The sequence below is a fragment of the Microcebus murinus genome, chromosome 11 (genome assembly GCF_040939455.1).
Source record: "Microcebus murinus isolate Inina chromosome 11, M.murinus_Inina_mat1.0, whole genome shotgun sequence".
NCBI classification, from domain to species: domain Eukaryota; kingdom Metazoa; phylum Chordata; class Mammalia; order Primates; family Cheirogaleidae; genus Microcebus; species Microcebus murinus.
In genome coordinates this window covers 35,352,520-35,374,495 of record NC_134114.1, presented here as the reverse complement: position 1 = coordinate 35,374,495, position 21,976 = coordinate 35,352,520, and the positions used below count along the sequence as shown (strand labels likewise).

The 21,976-nt window shown below is 33.2% G+C and overlaps 1 protein-coding gene across 2 annotated transcripts in view; it reads right to left on the bottom strand.

The window, feature by feature from the left end:
* Positions 1–1,134: 1,134 nt before the first annotated feature.
* The window catches only part of PARP8 (poly(ADP-ribose) polymerase family member 8), a 164,239-nt gene continuing 143,397 nt past the window's right edge, over positions 1,135–21,976 (bottom strand). For both annotated transcript variants that reach the window (XM_012740405.3, XM_012740403.2), the window contains exons 20-27: positions 20,373–20,421; positions 19,115–19,227; positions 18,809–18,881; positions 17,499–17,568; positions 14,334–14,407; positions 13,123–13,192; positions 12,183–12,267; positions 1,135–6,043 (exon numbers count right to left, since the gene is read on the bottom strand). In XM_012740405.3, the coding sequence (XP_012595859.1) occupies positions 5,941–6,043; positions 12,183–12,267; positions 13,123–13,192; positions 14,334–14,407; positions 17,499–17,568; positions 18,809–18,881; positions 19,115–19,227; positions 20,373–20,421 (637 nt within the window). In that variant the 3' untranslated portion in view covers positions 1,135–5,940. The remainder of the gene's footprint in view (positions 6,044–12,182; positions 12,268–13,122; positions 13,193–14,333; positions 14,408–17,498; positions 17,569–18,808; positions 18,882–19,114; positions 19,228–20,372; positions 20,422–21,976) is intronic.

Genomic DNA, 21,976 nt, shown 5'->3' with positions numbered 1-21,976 from the left:
AAAAGACACCTGCACTCGAATGTTTATAGCAGCACAATTCATAATTTCAAGGCTGTGGAAACAGCCCAAGTGCCCATAAATCCAAGGATGGATTAATAAAATGTGGTATATGTATACCAGGGAGTACTATTCAGCTCTAAGAAACAATGGAGATATAGCACATCTCATATTTTCCTGGTTAGAGCTTGAACCCATACTATTAAGTGAAGTTTCCCAAGAATGGAAAAACAAGCACCACATATACTCACCAGCAAATTGGTATTAACTGAACAGCACCTAAGTGGTCACATAGGTACTGCAGTAATAGGGTATTGGGCAGGGGGGAGGGGGGCGGGTATATACATATATAATGAGTGACATGTGCACCATCTGTAAGATGGTCATGATGGAGACTCAGACTTGTGGGAGGAGGGGGGGAAATGGGCATTTATTGAAACCTTAAAATCTGTACCCCCATAATATGCCGAAATAAAAAAAAAAAAGGTTAAGGAACAACAAAAAAAAAACAACAAGTATTTCTTGGGTAACAAGAATCAAGTCCAATAAATAAAAGATTGTTGTCTAAAGTTTATCAGCTATAAATGTATCATGAGTAAAAAATTATTTATTATGAGAATACAAACTTAGCTCTTCATAAACATTTACTATTAATATGTTTACAGAACCATATTTATTTATGAACCAAGGTTTTACTCAGTTAATCAGATGCATTTTATAAAAAGTGGTGCTTTAAAAATCATTTTCCAATTGCTCATCAGGTCAGAAATGCTTAGAAAATTCAGGACAGTTCATTTGAAATGCTCCTTTTGTGATTATACCCAGGTGTTATATAGAGAGCATACATACAAAATATATAAGAGTTTCTTCTTTCAATCCTATACTTGACAGAATTTGAAATTAAAATGGCATTCCTACATTCAATTCAATCTACTGCAAATTATATGGGGAATATGGCAAGGGTTTTTTCTTTTATTCCACTTATTTTTAAATTATTTTAAAAATAAAAAGGGATACACCATTTTTAGAGTTTGTTGAGCCCTTAAAATAAATACATAGTCCCCAGAAGCAAGATTCATCAACAGAAGAATCTAAGGCCTAGCCAAGTTTTCAAAATAGTGCCCACATATACCGTACTTGTTGAACAAATTCAGATTTATTGAAAGTAAACATTTACATTGGCTACAATGTTAGAACTATTACAAAGCTGAATATAAGAGGCTTAAGTAGCAATAGAAAGCAAGTGCAATAAAAAGTGAATAGAGAAAATATTTGGCCTTAGTGATCTCTTGGCAATATTTACATTATGTACATATTGTTAAATATTTATAATAACTCTAAGGCACCAAGGGCTAAATAGCAGGTTGCAATACTATTCTGTGCATAAAAATCAGGAAATTTATTGTAAAGAAGGCTGTATAGTTAAAGAAACATAGGCATATCATAATGTTTACATAAAGGAGTGGCTGTATTTTTTAAAATCTCAAATGATACATTAAATATTGGGCAGATTGAAGAAATTATTTTTAGAACATTAAATTATATTGACTATGTAAATAAGCACTATTTTTTATTGACTTGCTGGTAAATGAGTAATGTAATCTATTCTTCAACACAGCTTGTTCACACTCATGGATATGTTTTGTCTAAAAACTACTTGAAACTCTTTTGACCTACAAAAACTTATCCTAGTATTTCATAGTGTATACAAAAATCCCCAAGAAAAATTTACTGGGTAATAATATACATCAAATCTATATATAATCTGACAAAAATTTAGCAGGCATTAAGTGCCAAAGTATTTAAATATTCAGTCTGCCATTCTGGCATAGCAGTTGGGTATTTTAATCGTTTAACTCTCTAGAGTGGCCGATTGTTTGTGGCTTTAGGTGAAGGGACATAAAATTGGCCCATGTAGAAAACTGATATCAAAATACACTAATTAATTTCAAATTTTGTGACTTGAAATCCTTTCAAGTAACTCATTGGGTGTTAACTACATCATTCATCACCAGTGACTGAAATATCCATGTTACTGCATTGTCCAAAAGTAATTGACGATATCTATGTCCACCATGATCTTAATTGCTGAATTATTTAATGACTTCTGCTTGTAAAATTTTATTTTTTCCTTACACTAGAAACCCAATTTATCTTAACAAACAGTTAAGATATCATTTGTCTTGAGGTAGTGTTATAATGAAGAATTCAGCAGGACAATAGAACATCATAATGTTTTTTTTGTTTGTTTGTTTGTTTTTCTGAGACAGAGTCTCGCTTTGTTGCCCAGGCTAGAGTGAGTGCCATGGCATCAGCCTAGCTCACAGCAACCTCAAACTCCTGGGCTCAAGCAATCCTCCTGCCTCAGCCTCCCGAGTAGCTGGGACTACAGGCATGTGCCACCATGCCCGGCTAATTTTTTCTATATATTTTTAGTTGGCCAATTAATTTCTTTCTATTTATAGTAGAGACGGGGTCTTGCTCTTGCTCAGGGTGGTTTCGAACTCCTGACCTTGAGCAATCCGCCTGCCTCGGCCTCCCAGAGTGCTAGGATTACAGGCGTGAGCCACCGCGCCCGGCCTTCATAATGTTTTTTAAAATGTGCTTCAAATGCCACCAGGAAATCCATATTTATTTAGATGGTAGATGGTCCAAGGTTGAGTGGTTCTTTATGGCATATTAAGTTACTATCTGATGAAGTCATCCAGACTCGTTAACAAGGATGACGAGTTTTTCCTTAAAACTTTCTGAAACCCCATTCCCTAAGGCAAGTTATAGTTTTTACAATATTGTTATTATATAAAGTACTGCTAAAATTCTTTCAGCTATTTAACAATTCGTAGACTTACATATTTTCTTTCTTTTAGCAAATGGGGACAAAAATTGAGGAATTTCTTTTCTAAACTCAAATTTTTCAATGGGAAACATTTATAGCATTAACAATAGTTTGGGATGGTTTCTTATACTACATAGTATTTGATAGTAACTCTAAAAATGTGACACTCAAAATTAACTTTTAAATTAAAAAGCCACCCTCAAATCCAACATTTGACTGAGATTTACTGAGCAACAAATATAAAATTCATTCCAACATAGTGCACTCTAAGGCACTCAGAGCACCTTACCATAATGCATTCTATAGCACTAGATTATTTGTATGTTATTACTTTTTTCATTTATTAAATGTTCAATCATTTTCTTCTCTTTTTTATACAGTGAAAGAGGACAAATTATTCATAGTGAAATGTTTACAAAATCAGTAATATGCAGGAAAAAGCAGAACAAATAAATTAAGGTATTGTTTTCCCTACTTCAAGAATGAAAATAAATGATTGCCTTTGCTTAGTAGGTTAATATCTACTAGTAATGGCTACACAATTAATAAAACTATTACAAAGTATCAGTGAACAGATTTCAAATGATTATGAAAACACAATACAATATCAAATGTTTAGAATCATCAAAAACGTCAAAAGATATTATTTTAATGGGTGACTGAATCAAAGCATGATAACAGTGTTTAAAGTTCTGAATTATAAGGACTGGTTTAGATTTTTAGAATCTTGATATTCTTTTACTAATGGCATTGATCAAAATTATATTCTTTAGAAATACACATAAGCATCTTCATCAGTATATTATAGTAGTCTAATTTCAGAAAGTTCAATTAAAAGATTGATTCTCCTTAGAATATCTGCTTACAAAGAATCTGATACAATTTTTGGAAACAAAAATCTGTCATTCAGCATTGTAAAACAAGTCAATTAATTGTCATTAGAAGACATATTATCATAAAAGATGCCTACTGCTCTGTAATATTTAGTAGGTACTGAATTATCAACCACTCTCCTTCCTTAGATAGATGAATCTGCTTTTTTTCTTAAGTTGGCAGTAGAAGTTATAATTATGCCAGTTTCTCTTCCCCTAACCAGTCTGCCTTGAATCCTACAAGTTATTATTCCAGTTCAGATTCTAAACAATATTCCTAACAGATCACTGAGCTGTTAAGCAAAGCCAGAATGGATCAGGGTCAGTGGCTTTAAAATTATGCTTGGGGCATCCTGCAGGGTTTTTTGGAGGTGCCTCAGTGGTCCTAGTGGACAAACTGGGGTTCTAAGATCCCTATTCTCAAATCCTGGTATTAGGGCTTCACATTTATGTCCTGTATAGAATGCCCCACAAAATTAAATTCAAAAAAAATAATTTGTTACTTAAAAATGTTTTAAAAACACAGTTAAAGGGATTGGGAGACCTGTGGTGTCTTGGCAGAAGGAAGCAAGTGGTCTTCTTCCACACCAAATCCACAAATCTTGGCCCTAACATGATAATATATCCCTCAGTCTAGCCCTGAGTTCAGAGGCACAAGTCAAAACAGACCAATGTTTTAAGTAGATACTATCAAAATGATTAATATCTCAACCACTTCAAGCCTATTTTAGCAGAAATAAGTGGCAAATCAATTATATACAAACCACCAAAACAAATGATTAGTAAATACTTCCTAAACTGCAACCCTTAACAATTTGTATGACCTTTTTCTCACCTTTTATGCCAGACAAAGGAAATAAACACAGAAGTTATCACATTATACTTGCAAATTACTATACATTTTTATTTTTTTCTACATAAATTAAAATCAGATACAAGCCTTGATTCAGGGTCTGAGAATAGAGTGGCAGACTCACTAATTAAACTGCTTTCATGAATGGCCTTATTCCAAAGACATCATGTAGGAAAATAAACACTGTCAATTAAAACTTGAAATGAATAAGAACTCTAGGACTCAAAGAAATAGAAATGATTTTGATGAGCATATGACTCTTGAAAAGAAAATGCTGAGAGCTGGTGTTATTGTTCTCTAGAAACTTATTTGTATTCTTTTAATATAAAAGAAGCTTCAAAGTTTGTGTTCTTTCTCAATATGAAAAAAAAAATAAGCAGAGGTACTAGATGAGCAAATATAAAAATGCTGGTGTGGTATAAATAAATTTTTTAAATGTTCCATTGTAGTAAATAAAAAATATAAACTGTTTCTTTAAGTTCTGAGACCTTTCTTTTAAATACATGATCATTTGAATATAGATTCAATCTATCAGGAGCATCTATGTTCCCCAAATTATGACCTTTAGATAACATTTTAAAAGAGTTGAATTTATTTAGACAAACAGAAAAATTGTCTGCAAATATTATCTGTGAATGAACGGTGGTAAATTTGGCTCACATCTTGCTTTAAGTTCAAATTTACTGCTTACTTTATTATCTTCTTTCACTGAATGAGGATAGAATTGTGATGCTAAGCCATCGCTGTTGTCAAAATGCATACGTGTGAATATACACAAATATATTCACAAGCACACATTTTGATGCATGAATCTATAGATATGTATATTACATACTTTTGGGCAAAAGCACTGCTTCTAAGACCTAATTGTTTTTGTATAAGGAAAAATAGGAGACCAGGGAACATACTTCCCAAAATATTAGAAGGATCATACCACTAATTATACAGCACATCAGAATATGCAAACATTTTACTTATTGCAAAGTATCTGATAGATTTAGAGACCATTATAAAATGTTCCCAATTCTATTTCAGTAACCTGAAATGTTAGCATATAGTACCAAATGTCCAATTAAAGAGTTTAATATAAAAATATCAGCACAAAACTGGTTTTTCAATCTGTTTATTGTATGAGCAACCCAAACTTCAGTTTAAGTGCTGTTTTGATTTTATTACTAGATTCCATAACCCTACAATTGATAAATTTTATACCATTTTAGGTATTTAATGAGATACTTAGAAATACTAAGAAAAAAAATCAGTATTCAAAGGGTTAAATTTGTTGATAATAACAATAAATTATTTTATCATCTTCTTCAGTTCAAAATCCAGCTTTGAACCCGAGGAAGGCTTTCAAATCATGTTAATTAAATGGTAGTCCTTTAACCAGTAGCAGTTTGATTACCAATTACTCGGAGGATCTCTTTGTGAATGCCTCCTTCTTGTGTATTAATATTTGCATCTCCCACTTGGCCATCTTCATAGCTAAAATACAAAACACAAAAACATAAATACATTAAAAAAAGATGGCAGCATTTAAAACAGCTTAGAAATGCCCTTTGAGACCTAAAATGCAGCCCAAGGGAATCAAAAGCAAAGGATATAGTCATTTTCCAGTTGTATTTAACATGTGCTGTCATTACTAAACACGGAATAATCCGTTATACTACATCATGCCTTAATTTGCTGCTCCTTTCCATTGTAATTTGTGTACCCTGACATAAGGCACTGCCTGACTTTCAGGAAGTGTCCCCATGTCTTTGACCTTGCAAGCATTTCCCATGGCAGTTGCTATGAAGCCTAATGTGACAGAATGTAACAGCTTCAATGTTATATTCCTTAGGTTCTGGACTTCGTAGCCCTTACTTCAATCATGTATTTATTTTCTGATTGTTGGCACTAGCTTCACTCTTTCTAACAGCGCTTCTCTGCCATGCCTGCCTTCTAACGATTATTCAGCTCTAATTGGTGCCACACTTTTTTCTTATCACTGGTTGTTCTATTTAGTCTGACTGTAACATATTCTTATTTATGTTGGGATGTCAGATAAGAATGCAAGCCTGCTAAGTTTAGCTTAGCAGTAGATGTGAAAATATATTATGAAAGGACAGCAATTACTAAGGTCTTTAGAAAGAAATAATTACATTTTAGATAACAATTCACATCCTCAAATAAACTTCCTTGGGCAATAAGAATTTCCTAAGAACAATTTTTCAAACTTTTAGGATGATATTCAGAGGGGAACGCGTGATGAATTAATTTTACTTCATAAAAATGGCTTCAAGATAGAAGCCTTAGAGAATGGTAATTACTTGAAAACAGAAAACCAGGGGTGTAAGTACAGTGTCTCAAAGATTAATACTAGCCACTATCTTTTCCTGAAATAGCACAATATAGGAAAATGAAACAGATGAAACATAGCAATGAGAACTTAACTCCTTACATAATAAGCCACGCTTAAACACCAAGTAATAATTGCATTGGTACCAAGTCTAAACTCTTAACTAAATGATCCAAGGTTGTCGGTCAATTTGGCTAATTCTTATACTAGTTTGCCCTTTTCGATATACTTAGAAAATCTCAATTTACATATATATGCAAATGACACCCCATGGTGAAACATTATCCTAAGAAAAAAATGGGATAGATGGTACACAGCCCAATCACAAATATTTTCTCAGGAGATCAAGCACTAAGTGCCCCAGTACTAAGATTAATTCTCAGTCTCTTTCACTGTATCCTCATCTTTGGCCTATCATTTCAATGATGATTTTATACTTGATTCACTCCTCAGTTTTCTTCTTTCTCATGTAAAGTCAATTACTTCAGTCTCTTCCAAGTTTTAACTATTGCTAACATGCTGATTCCTAAAACTCTACCTTCAATCCTTGTATCTTTCCCTAACTATAACTTTCCCACAGATATCACATTTAAAAAGCATTAGAAGTTAATGGAGAAGAGATGAGACTCACATTATTTGAATAAACTATAATAACTTAAAATAGAAAGAACACAAGGGGAGCAGAGAGAGCAGAACAAAATTGAGAGCAAAAGCAAGAATGAGGATTAGAAAGAGATTTAAAGTATTAAAGAAAATGCATATTTTTCCATTGTGTGTGAAACTCATATGGAAGCAGTTGTGGGTTGAAGGACAAAACTGGCCAAAGGCATTCAGATGGCGTAAACTATGAAGCATATTTAATAATAAAGAAAGACAAACTACCATTTAATTTGGGAAACTGGCAAGTCTTAGATGTATGAGTTGCTGGTCGCATTAGGATATTTATTATTAATACAATAAGACACACAGAATACTTCACAACTATTTATTCATACTGCAAACACTGAGTTGTTAATGTAACAGTAAAGTTTATTTATGTCCAGAAAGCAACAAAATTAAAAAAAGAAATAGAGCATGCATAATATTAGTAAGAAGATGATACACGCAACTGGGTTTTTTAATAGAATGGAAAATGAAAACATCTAAAAGGAGACAAAAATTACTCATATTCCCAGAAGTATAAAAATATGGACACACTTGAACCTCTGACTCAGATGGGGCAAAGGCAACAAACATAACCTAAACATTTGTACCCTCATAATATACTGAAACAAAAAAAAATTACTAAAATTTTAATGAAAGATAAACCAATTTGCTTAAAAATATTAGAGAGAAAATAAGATAATAAGTGGAAATTAGCTGTCTGGAAATCCCTTAAGGACATTAGAAAATTTCATGGATAAAAACTTTTGAACATATTGACAACCTTTATTCTCAAACTGATATAGTATCTTTGGTGAGAGTGTTAAGATTGGCACAGGTAAATTTTTTTCTGTCTTTTTTTTTTTATCTGGAACCCAGGCACTAGACACTGTTTTTCATTAGCAATAGAGAAGAAAAATCCATTGTGGACTGAATGATATTCAGCACTTGTCCAAAATTCCTATAAGAAACCTGATGCTATAAGTATACTGTCTACTTCATAGTCCAAGCACAATCTCTTCATTAAGTTAGACCATCCAGTCTTTTGTTAACAGTTTCATTCAATGTGTATTAAGTGCTTCTGCACAAGCCATTATCATGAGATTCCCATACACAAACAGGATCTGTACTAGGGGAGACACAGTTATAGAAATAACTGTAGAACAAGGCAGCCTAAGAGGTCTAAAGACAAAGTAAGCAAAATTCGGGTATAGACATATCATTTCTGACTGCGAGGTCAGGGAAAGTGCCATGGACAAGACCATGTTTGAGTCAGCCTTGAAAAATAGGCTAAAGGCGAGCTGGTGAGAAGGCCAGTCATTTGGACTGATGGGGCAAAGGCACAATCCTGGGAAATACAACTCTAAACAGCTTGGTTGACAATTTCCATTAATTAATAGTTTGTACATGTAATTGAAGTGTGTTACAGAATGTCATGTATTTGTATTAATTATCAGCCTATATAGGCAAGGAATAATCAAAATGCGGCTTTAGGGAAATTAATATAGTATAAATAGTATGACTTTACAATTTTATATGCAAAGAAAGATAGGCTATACATCAAAAGAATAATCCTAGTTAACTCTAAGTGGGGACAATATGGGCAATTTTCTTTTTTTGGTTTATCTTTAATTTCCAAATATTGAACAGGTATATCACTAGTGTAAATAATGGTAATGTTTAATAAATCTGGCATTGTAGAAAATAAATTGAGAGTGATGAAATTAAAGGCAGGGAGAACTAGTAACCTTTTGATGTACTCGGAGAAAGAATGATATATCTATGGAAATACAGGTATCGACAGGAGAAAACTGAAAAGATAAACTCAGGAACTGATGAATATGGTAAGCAAGGAAAAAGAAACTGAAAACCACAGCTCAGGTTTCTGTCTCTCTGATGCATAGATAGGAGAAGTTGACAAGTTGGTTAAGGAATTTAAATAATGGGTTCCAATTTGTACATATTGATTTTAAGATTATCATCAGGCTTTTGTAAGGAAAATACTCATCAAGCAGTTATGACATGAGCATTTCATGCATTCCTACTTTCAGATCTTCTGCCATTTTGAAAACAGCTTTCTTATTTTTATATATGGGCCTTAATGTCCCCGTATACATTTCAAAGTTAGTAATGTAATCAAGCCTTACTAACAATTTCTAGACATTAGGAATTGGCTAGGATCTGTTCATAACATCTGAACCATTACATTTTGCCTGGAGCATTTATAGTTAATTAAGTTGATGATTCATTTTGGAATTTTTCAATAACATTTTTTTAAACTTCTCATTCTCTTCCTCTTTTTTGTCCTAAGCAATATCCTCTTTTGAATTTTACTTTCAATTTCTTCTACTAGACCAGTCTGTTCTCTAAAATTTCCTCCCATTTTTCTCTCATTTCTTTTTCTCTCATTCTATGTTGTTTACTTGTTGGAAAATATGCGATTAGGATACTAAATGACTGTTTTATTATCTCGACTCTGGAAATCACATTAGCATGGAAGTTATTTTAATTTTTAATATAGTCACCTAATAATAGATAAAAAAAGAAAACCATATTAACATATATCCTAGTCATCAGCCAAAACTTCTAACATCAGGTATCACATAATGTATTAAAAATTAAAATAAAAAAACAGATATTGAGTTTTTGAATGATCTTCATTCTCATCAATTTGTCCTTTTCCTAGATGTCACCACTCACTAGGGGGACTCACCGCTAGTAGGACTCTATGATCTTTATCTTTCATAAAGAAAGAAATTGATGGTTGTAATTAGAATGTACATTAATTAGTGAATGGATTCTTCCCTTTGATGTGTTTTGAATTTTATCAGTTTTCCTTAATGAGTCTCTTCTCTCCTGAGGGTGCAGAGAAAAAAGATGAAACCTCATTTGTGTTTATAAAGCAATGAAAATTATCTTAATATCATTTTTTCCTTAGTATTATTTGGAAAGTATCTGAGTATACTGAAAGTGTTTTCTTCTTTTTTCTTTGTATGGTTTAAAGATATCTTTTTCTCCACTAAATATGCACCCCCCCATATACGCATATCCCTATATATATGTTTTATGTATAATTTTTGTAAAGAAATTATACTAGAAATAGTGCTATCTACTTAAATATCTAAGGTTGTTTATTTAGCTCAATAAATTTGAATTTCAGCAAGATGGAAAAGGAGTAGATTAACTGATTTCATGACAGGCTAAGAAAAGAACTCTGGAGTTACTTTTCTGTCAAAATCTCAAGGTCATTCAATGAAAAACTTTGTGGTTTTTCTAGAGGTTTCTTTTTGGAGGGCCAATATTCTAACAGTGGATAACAATCAAGATAGTCAAGAAAGAAGAGGGAAAAAATATTTAATGAGCCCTTTGATAGTGACCTGCATTAAATTAATCATAATAACCTTAAAAAGTACTGCATGCAGACAACTCTAGGAGTTTCCCAATCTCCCTCATTTGGTCTCAGGGGGCTGACCCCTAAGGACTTGTCAATAAGCTCCACTGCCCTCTGGTTCCTGGTAGGGTTTAGCCAACAGGAATTCCCAGCAGGACTATTTCCAGTTTTTGTTCTCTTGAACCTGAGAATGTGTAACAGCTCTGGTGTTAATAGATCCACATTACTACACTGGACCTTCTCTTTTCGTATAACCACACCTCTGTAAATAATCTATTTGTGGATAATAAAAATATCCTATTTTCAAGAGTCATCTGTTTCCTGTTAGGATTCTAACTGATATAGGTAGGAACATGATTTTAATTTTTCTGATGAAGCTTAGAGAGGTCACGCAACTTGGCGAATGCCACCTTACTAATTACTGTTCAGCCAGGATTCAAACCGTCTGATTGAAAGCTGGGCTCTTTCCATTATACTCACTGCTAAGAAAGATCCCTATAGCTAATAAATATGTATCATAAGGAAGTCACAGTTTTCATACCATCCAAAAGAAAAGTAGGCAGCTCATAAGTTCCACTGTGAATAGTCTGTCAATAAGCCAACAGATCAAACGCATAGGATACTATGAATATATGATACGATATATTGAAGCAATCTTGATGCAGTCATTTTGACATGGCTTATAAAACAAGCCCGTTCAGTTTTTCAGCTTCTTTTTAGAAAACTAAATAAAGTACAAAACATATATATTCAACTCTTCCCTGAAATCTTTTCTGTGACAAGATCATGGGTGAGGTGAGAACAGTGTCGGAAAAGGACTGGGAGCCAAGGGTGGGGTGAAAATCAGACCAGTCTATTGCACCCATTTTTAGGAATGAAAAATTACGCTTTTATATTTTAATGCAGCTCTTATTGCTGCATTAAAGTTGTGCCAAAAACCCTCCACATCAACATACATATCCATACATATTAATACACACAAAGATAGATGGCTAGAGAGAGACAGAGAATGTTTTCTGTATTTCGAAGTTAACAGTTGTTTTTCTTCAGTTCTTCTAAGTTAGAAATCATTTAACCATCACTTTGTTTTTTATGGCTTATTGAAAATAAACAAAAACATTAAGTTAACGTTAAACTCAATTACCTGTTTGTTATGTTTTGGCAGCTAAAGTGACCAAATAATAATGCAATCACTACCTACATCTCATTTGTAAAAATAGTAAAAGACAAACTTGAGCATTTACACTTACACAAAAAAGAATCGTGTGCAGACATGATCGGTATTTGGGACAACCCATATCTCTCCGTGTTTGTGCAGGTCAGGTGAGGTGATCACTGTAAGTGGAAGATAAAATTAAAGAACTATTTCATTCTAGTTTATTCCAAGGTACTATATCCTTTTTCTTCCAAATCTAAAGCAAAATACACGCACAAATGAAAAGTGTTTAACGTTATTAGCTCTTAAGAAATGTAAATTAAAAAAATGACAAGACATGAACGACTTTATGATTTGAATAAAAATTGGTATAACAATAGGAAGCAAATCACTTGAGTATTATCAAAAGCAGATGGGTCCTGACTTGGGAATGATGTAGACAGCAACTTAGTGTCCTATATAGCTACCAAGTGTTGAAAACTTAAAACAGTTGACAATGGCTACTGAAACTCTTAACCCAAGAAGAAAAGATGAGTTTTTTAGCCAAAAATAAGCTTTAAAGCAAGAACAAAGAAAAGCATATGACCTTGAAAATCATCTATTAATTTTTCCGACCTGTGTTCAAAATGGAAGAATAATTTCAGTGTAGGAACAGAAAGACCTAATGGGTTAAGACCTATCTTCTCAATGCCTGGTTCATCTTTTTGGTATTATATACTCAAATGATATTATATATTCAAATACCAGCTTAAAGAGGACGGTAGCACATTAGTGAAAGAGATAAGTTTTATTTGATCAGAAAGATATAATCACCATTCTGAAATACCTGCCAGGAATAAAATAATATCACTTTGAATTCTTGCCAATTCTGTAATTTGGTCTTAACCTTATGATCTCTATTGTGCCCACTTTCCATTTGTGCCCTTCAAGATAACCATAAGGAATAATCTTTCACTATTCCACCACACTTGTATTCTTAAACACAGGCAAGATAGAGAACTAATAGTATAAGGTTTGTAAAACTTCCAACTTACCTTCACATAAGGCTATGCATTTTAAGTTTCGGCTTTGCAGAAATTGGGATTGCTGTCCTTTTTTCTGTGACTAAATTCCAAAAGAATTTAAAAATTAGAGTGAAAATGAGACACTCTGGTACATAAATTGTTCATCATCAAAAAATAATAGTCACTAAGATGGCTCCAGGAAAAACACAGCCTAATGAGCCTAGCATCAATATCCATGCACTCTCTTAATATCAAGCTATTTTTGTGGTATCATTTAATATCTGTACATAATCATTACTAAATTACTCTCAAGATGAGTGAACTAAAAAATGCTAAATTAGAGTTAATAGTCTTACAACACAGAATTAGAACTCAAATTTATTTTTAGCGGAAGCCTGGCCTCCTTATTTCAAGGTAAACAAAATTAAATTTGCATGATCTTTTCAAACATTAAAATCAATTATTCCAGATCATCTAACTATCCAAAACCAACCCATTTTGAACATCACTTACTAAGCCATAGAGTGTTCAGAAAGAGCTCATGTAGAAAATCTGATTCTAGGGTATTGTTGTTTTCACATATGAGATTAGTTATACTTTCTTTTTTAAAAATTAAAGTCACATTATTCATCAGATGGATTTTTAATTTGCCCAGAACATACCTGTTTTCTCTGAAATAACACAGGATCTGTGGTCATTCTTTTCTCTGCCTGGAATATTCTTTCTCCCAGAGGGCCACATGGCACTCATCATATATGGGTCTTTACCCAAATGTCACCTTCTCAGAGCATCTCTTCCAGACAACCCCACTTAACACTACTCCCAGTTCCCTCTTCCATCCTCTAGGATTAAATGTCCCTTTTTCCTTATTAATTATTCTCCATAATACCTAGCACCATCTAGCATCCTATCTAAATACATTTAACTTGTTTATATCCCCTCAGTACAATGTAGGCTCCAACAAGACTGGAATACGAGTCTATTTTTGGTTATCACTGTACCCCAATGTCTAGGAGAGTCTCTGGTGTTATAGTGGGAGATAAAGAAATATCTGTTAAATGATTCTTATATAGAGGCAATTCGGTTATTACATTTTAAGGTGAGTTTTATTCATTTACGAGTAACAACTACTTAAAATAACTTTGCAGGCTTAAAAAGCCTGAGCATGTATCGAAGTCCTGCTAGTTAATGAGGCCGCAGTTAGCTAATCATATAAGCAGTCACTCAAGTTGCTACAACACCTGTGATGAATTGCTGCTTTTACTGCTTGAAGCTGGCTCGTCCTTGGCTGACACCTTCTGCTTCTTGTTCATCCCTGAAAATACCAGCAAAATAATGCTTTAGGGACAAACTTGTCTGATGCAGTTCAAAGCACAATCTATTTACTGTGCAAAGCTTCACTGCAGGCAAAGATTTGACTATATTAGGCCAGAGACAATCACAATGGGCTGTGCCCTGGACACCTGAGGTGGAAGGTCAGTAGGTTTTGGAAATCCTAAGTGACTTAGCAAGTGGAAATCTCAGTCTGTTTTTCTTTGCATTGAAAGCAAGAATAGGAACTTCTTTTGCATAAAATCAACATAATTAGAAAATTCTTAAAACTTGGTTTTAAAAGGCTTTGGGAACCTAATTTTCATTCTTCTTATTATATTTGGTTAGGAGAAACAGAAGATAAAGGGTGGGGAATATGAACAATGTCAGAAAAATCTATTAAATATTTACATTGTAACTTCATGAATTATTAACAAAGACTCAGTTCTGTGTAGAATTTCTCATTTCTTCTAATGAGGAAAAATTATATAAGTTCTTTTGTCTGTGATATTCATAAGCCTTAGCTTACTCTGTAAATGCCATGATTTCTTATTGTAAAAGATTTTAGAAAAATAGAACTAAAATTATACATCTGTCTCAGAATAGGTAGATTTGTATCTCTAGTCTATTAGAAAGTACTCACCTATTATTGCACCAAAAGTTGAGACCCCTGTTGATTTTTGTTATTTCAATAAGTGGCATAATGAGAAGGGGCAAAACCTGTTTCCCAATTTGCAGAGTACGTTTATCCATCCCTTTCCAAGTCAGGCCTCCTCCAGAAGGTACAAAGGAGGGTGGCGTCAGGTTGTGGAGCAGGCCTGGGACCTCAGACACGCAGCTCTAAGATAAAGAGGGGCCACTCTCTGCCCTCTAACAACCCACACTTTCTACAGGAGCTACTTCTTACTGCAGTGTTTCTGACAGCCCTTCAAGAATTTGATGAAAGCTGTGGACTCTCTCCCCAGACAAAAGCACACAGATAAAATTTTATGTCCATTCACAGTTTGTGCCTTCCCTAGTTCATCTAAGGAGTCCATACACCAGTATGAGAAGCAGAAAGTCACAGTACTTGATGACTTGTTATTCTTTTTCTTATCTATGCCAAGGATATATTTATTTATTTAAAATGCTTTTTAATTTGTTACTTGGTTCTATATTAATAATATTTAGGGTCTGATTTTAATTGTTTTCTCCTTTGAACTATGTTATACCATTTCCTGTTTCTATTATTCTATTTTTCCTGGTATTTATTTTCTTAGTGTTATTTAGCATATCAGATTTTTCAAGATCACTGCAACAAATACTTATCAACCTATATACTCTGCTACAATGAGACTTGCTACATTTTCATCAAGAGATAGAGTCTAATTCCCCAACTCTTGAACACGGAAGAGCTCATGATTGCTTTAGCCAGTAGTGTATGTAGGAATTGACACCATGTAACTTCAGAAAATGGATCAGAAAAAGCCATACAAAGTCCATCAGATGCTCTTAGTACACTCTGGAGAAACTCAGGTAAGAAATCCAATTACCCTGGATGCACCACATTGGGCAGGGCACATATTGGAGCGAGGGGTGACAGTTCTAGCTCGTTCCCGCCAAGGCAAAGAACCTGTGAGTCAGGCTTTCTTAGATCAGCCAGTGCAGCCCATCCACCAACTAAGTACCACTCAGTGGATACTTCAAGAGGCAAAAGAATCACCTGGCCAGGTTGTACCCAAGATTTCTGACCCAAAGAATCTATGAGCATAATGAAGTTGTTGTTTTACCCTAAGTTTAGGGTGGTTTGTAAAACAGCAATAGTTACTTGAATAATTATCTTTGTCTTCTTCTAATTTTTCATTATATATTTTTTATTCTCATTTCCTTTATTGTTACCTTGCAACCTTTTAATTTTTAAAAGTTTTCTTTCTATCAGAATTTTACTGTACTTTTTAAAAAATCATTGTTGCTGTTTTCTTTTAGGATTTCTAATTATAAATATAGTTTTAAGTGTTTTGCTACTCTATTGCTGAAAAACAATGTTACAGCTGTAAGAGGATGAACTTTGGTAAACATATTAGACAGGTTGGCCTGGTTAATGTTCACCTAGTTATTAGATCTCTCTATCCTTTTCTGAAACATGGCAATATTAAGATTTACCATCCAGGCACTATGTGAATGGCATCTCCTGAAATTGTGAAATGTGACTATACAATCATACACACACACACACACACACAGGAGGACACAAGCAAAACCAACTACCTAGGAAGATGCATGGCTATAAAAGCACTAAGAGTGAAGGAAAATACACTGAACATTAAGATAGGAAAGAAGAGAAAAAAATGCATTTGCTAATTTTAAAATTCTGGGTAGCCTGAATCTCTTTACAATGAACATAATTATATTTAGACAGAATAGGTTAAGTGTTATATAAATCATACTGATCATTGTAAAATATTCCAAATTTAAAAGGTGCAAAGAAGAAATCTTCACAAATTCCCCCACCCAAGGATAACTAATGTTAACAATCTGACGATCTTTCTTTCCACATTTTGAACCCACCAGGCTCTCCCCCTCAGCATATGCTCTCAATTTATTACAAAATATTCTTTCCCACAATCTCACCAAAATATTAGCAAGAAGATGTCAATAAGTAAGGGTAATTTTGAGAATGTTTTTCTACTTCTAATTTTGTTATAATGTTCAAAACTTCTTTATGAATAACATCATAATCCAAAGATAAGAAGTTGGTATAATATAGAATTACACTTAATGATAATATGCATGTGTACTTCCTTGTGCTTTACATGTTGCTTTGCACATACTGTATTCCCAATATTTATTTGTGGAAGGAATAAATGTAGAAATATTAAAATAAAATAAAATGTATATTTTTTAAATTGATGCAACACATATTCCATTAGGGAAGTATTATGAATTCATCCTGACATTTGAGCTTTGTTTTTGCTTCTGGCATTTATCAAATGAATTTAATACAAATACATCTAATAAGCTCTAGTCACTCACTAGAAAATTGTGCCTAGAGTATACAATAATAAAAAAACCAAAAACCTAATAAATTTTAAGTTAGAAATGAAACACATAATTACCTGAGTAGCCAAATGATATGCTTGACATTGGACTAAGATAGATTCCACTTCCATACATTGCACCGTGGAGCTAAAATGGGAAGAGGTGTGAGAAAGAGAGGTCAGCCCATGTTTTAAATGTTAATATTTGACAAAAGGCGGCAATCAGTTTCATGTTGGAACATTAAGTCTTAGAAAAATGATAGAACTCCTATTCCAAGCTCTAATTTGAAAATGGTACTAATATCCTTGTGCTTAAAATTCACAGTGAGTTTATACATGAAAAACGATAGCTAGAGGGAAAAGATCCTTGCTAAATGTTTTCCACCCTACAGTGATAAAGAGAGTCAATTATTATGAAGTACCATATAGTACTCTAGTAGGCTTTTAATGAATCTAATATTCTACAAACAAAATCAAGGTTGAAATACACGGGAAGGAATTTTGACTAAGACTGACATGCTAGTATATAAACAAAGTGTCCTACTGAGATTTTCATTATATAACACTATCTGTCATCCCGTTCTTATCTTCCTCTAAATTATTCAAGTTACAGGAGTTTCATTAACTGAACCTCTTAAACTGGTCTAAGAAACTATTCAGAACAATTAAAATTCTTTCTTATTATCTCTATGTTCTAGAGCCTTCACACCCTATTAGTATGAACTGAATACTAATCCAATAAATGCTCATTTACCCACATTTATATTTAATTGAATCACCTCAAATGCTATCGTATTGTGAGAGTTAGCTCAGGTGATTGGGTTGAGCATCTCATTTCCTGATGTCCTTATGCTGTCAGATGAAAAATTCAGCTGCATGAGGGTGAAGTGGAATGTGCAAGATGAAAGGCATAAATAAAGATGAGGACAACACCCACATGTCCTGATAATTCCAAGTACTGTCATGCAGGCTGAAAAGCAGGTGTCAGATGGCACTTTAGTATCCAAATCTCCACTTTGCTTATTCTTACATTTTGTTCTCTAAAAGTATTCACATTGAGGTCCAGTACTTGAGAAATGTATGTTGAAGTAATGTACAGAATGCCTGTATCGTTTTATTTGTGCACAATAATTTTCTTCCTCCTAAGTTCAAAGTGTGATTTTTACTGTTTTCTCTTAGAAAACTCGACTTTTTCTTTTCATTGTGTATGGATCAATTTTGCTTCAGTGCCTTTGTGAAAATGTACTTATGCTTATTAGAAGTTCCACATAATGTTTTCAAGTGCACGTGCTTCCCCTTTTGCGAGTAAAAACATAACACCAAGATTGCTCACTGAACCTCAATACTGAAGAATAATGAGGTCTTGTTAAAGCATTCAGGAAATTTACCTGCAATCTTGTATTAGAAGCAACAACCAGACCATTCCTCAGGATAGAGTGCCAGTTTTCAATATGAGAGCCACTACAGAAACAGAGGAGAAGGAAAAAGCAAAACCAGAAATTCAATGATCTTTAAAAGTGGTCACTATGGAAGTCATGATGCCTTCTGTAAGTTCTGAGTATCCACGTCAGGCATTACATAGCTGACTATTGAACATGAATTACCAACTACTAACAAAGAATGTTTTCTTCCCCACACATTTCTGGAAAACTCGTGGAGCATACCCCCATTAACATGAAGTGCGATTAACTCACTGAAATGCGAAGGTGCTTCCAAAGAGTTTTTTAGCAGCTCTAAAATTGGATTCTTTGGCTGGTGGACTGCTGAGAAGAAGGAACTGATGTGGAGTATGCATAAACTTCAATTGCTGCCATTTAAAATAATGACAAATAAAAATATGTCAAACTTAGCATATAATCAGGCTGATGACAATTTCAAATTTTACCGGTTTAACAATTATCTAATTTCAAACTACAGTGATTTTATACTAATCATAATAGGCAAATTCATAATACATATTTTTTAAAATCCTGCATAAGTGGTAAGCCACATGGAATTGCAGATATGAAAGACTATTCTTTAGGCTAATGGGAATGGAATAGGACACAGACAATCCAAAGTCATTTATATTTAACTTTGGAATACAGTATGCAATCATGGTCAAGCAGATCTGCCTTCTTAATAACATTTATTTTTTAAGACTTTCTATTATTGAATTCCCTAAGTATAAACTAGCAATTCAACTGGGGAAATATTGTGGAGTTTGCTAAGCAGAAAAGTTAGCTCAAGATTTTTAAATTTCAAAAATTATCATTATATTTTATTTGCACATATTTATAAAAGTGGAAATTGCCTACATTCAAATAGTTCTCCCCTTTGGTCATGGAAAGAAATTAAAGCAGAACCCTTTGGATTAATAGCTTGACAAATTTTTCTGTTTCCCTTTCACTTAGGAATATAGTTATAGAGGAATATAATACATAACAATCTTCACATTATTATAGATTCACAAATGTAGAAAATTAAGATTTTAGATATTGCTCTTAGGAGATAATCAGAAGTAAAATCAGAGTCTATTAGGCTTTTTTAAAATTATTATTTTTTAAGCTTAGTATGCTAATAAATAAGAGATCTGGAGGCAATATCTTCTCAGATAAAGAAAAAAGGAAAAGTGCCAACATGAAACTGATAATCATTAAAAAGTACATTAACTTTCTTCTGGTCAATCTCTAGATGTTAATAATATTTTCTATTACTTGTGGAATGACTAAATGACCTCATATTAATGTTTTTATTTATTTAAAAGGTCAGGGCAGCAGCCAGAATTTGAATTTGATTTCTTAGAAAGGCTTGGAGTTGCTGCACAAATGCAGTTTCAAACTAAAGAATTAGACTTAACCTGAGTCTACTTCAGTTCCTGGAGAGGCTGCCTAAAAATCACAGGGGTCAGTTCTCCCAACTTATAAAGGTCCTCCTCCCATTTCTGTAGGCATATGTGAAAAAACAACTTACCCTATTAACTGGCAGTTTCACAATATGTGACCTATTACTTGATATAACCCTGAAATTAAAATGATCCATCAGTCACAAATATATGCCAAATATATTTAAAGTTTTGCTTCTTAGTTGGAGAGTGATTGAAATTTATTTTTGACGTGCCATAAACTAAACATGGTAATAATTGTATTTAATTATGTAATTTTGGTTCGCTTCCTTAAACAATTTAAAGAACTTATGTAACCAAAAAGATAATATTTTAATCTGAGAAAATACACTGGGCAGTAGTTCCCCAAAACCTAAGAAGATATAGTTTTTAATAAGCACAACCGCAAATATAAGCTAAATGAACATTTCTGGATATACTTTCAAATAATGATAATGTGAATACAAACATTAGCAGCTGATTCATACATTTGCTTCTTTTCCTCTTCTCTACATTGCCTAATTAAGATAAGCTCTTACAGAGATTCTTTTTCTTTAAATATTTGATGATTTCCTTGAGCTAATACAGATAATAATTTGTATACAAAATTCAACATATTTAGACAATTTTTAGAAAAAAATTAAATTCAAGTATATGAAAGAAGGGATTGTGTTTTTATGCTCTTCATTATATAAAATAATAAGTTGGGAAAAGTGCAAAATGTTTTGGTAGATTTTCTTTTCCCTGAAAGTAGAGTGACTAACAAGCTGGAGGAAATAATCGCAAATAATTAAAAGTTAACTACAAGACTGACTTCAAGGAATAAAAAGAAAATGATTAGATATTTGAGATTTTTTATCTTCTACTTGAATATGACAATGAGAAAATTTAATAGGTTAAATAGGAAATTAGGGGTTATTATATTTAATGTGTCAGAATTTTAATAACATAATAGATACAAAGACGGAAGGAAGGCTTCTATACCTAATTTTTGTCACAGTCTTGGTAGACTAAATTAAATATGTATTGTAACTTTTCGATGAAGGAAAGGGTCGAAGCCAGATTCTTTTTCCTCTGCTCACCACATACTTTTAAAACATCCTGGTCGTAGCATGGAATAAGTGCTCATTCAGACCAATCTCTTACAATCCTTACACTTGTATCAGTGTATAGTAAACCCCATAGTCTTTGCATTTTCAAAGTGATATCAAAGAAACATGTACATAAAATTCTTACAAGCCATGCTGAATAGATACTATTCTCTTCATTTTGCAAGTAAGAAAACAAGAGGGTAAATTATTTGAAGTAGGAGAGGGCAAATTATTTAAAGTGGGCATCGTAGCAAGCTAAGTTCTCAAGCTACCTCTCCTGTTCCTAGTCTAGCTCTGCTTCTAGAATCCATGCTGGACTAATGCTATGTCTCTTACCAGGCTCATTCTGAAACAGTGCATCTTCTGCAGTGATCAAACAAAGAGTTAATCAAATTTATACTGTCCTTGTTAAGGGGGCAAAATATACAAAATACATACTTTAGAAAGGTTTTCAATAATAAGAGTTGAGATAGTGAGTTCTCTAGGTCCTCATTGAACTAAAAAATTAAGTGAAGCAAAATGCCTTTAACATGTAATCTAGTCAATCACATCTTTTACAACTACAGGCAAACTGCTGTCAAATGCATTGTATATCCCTGGTA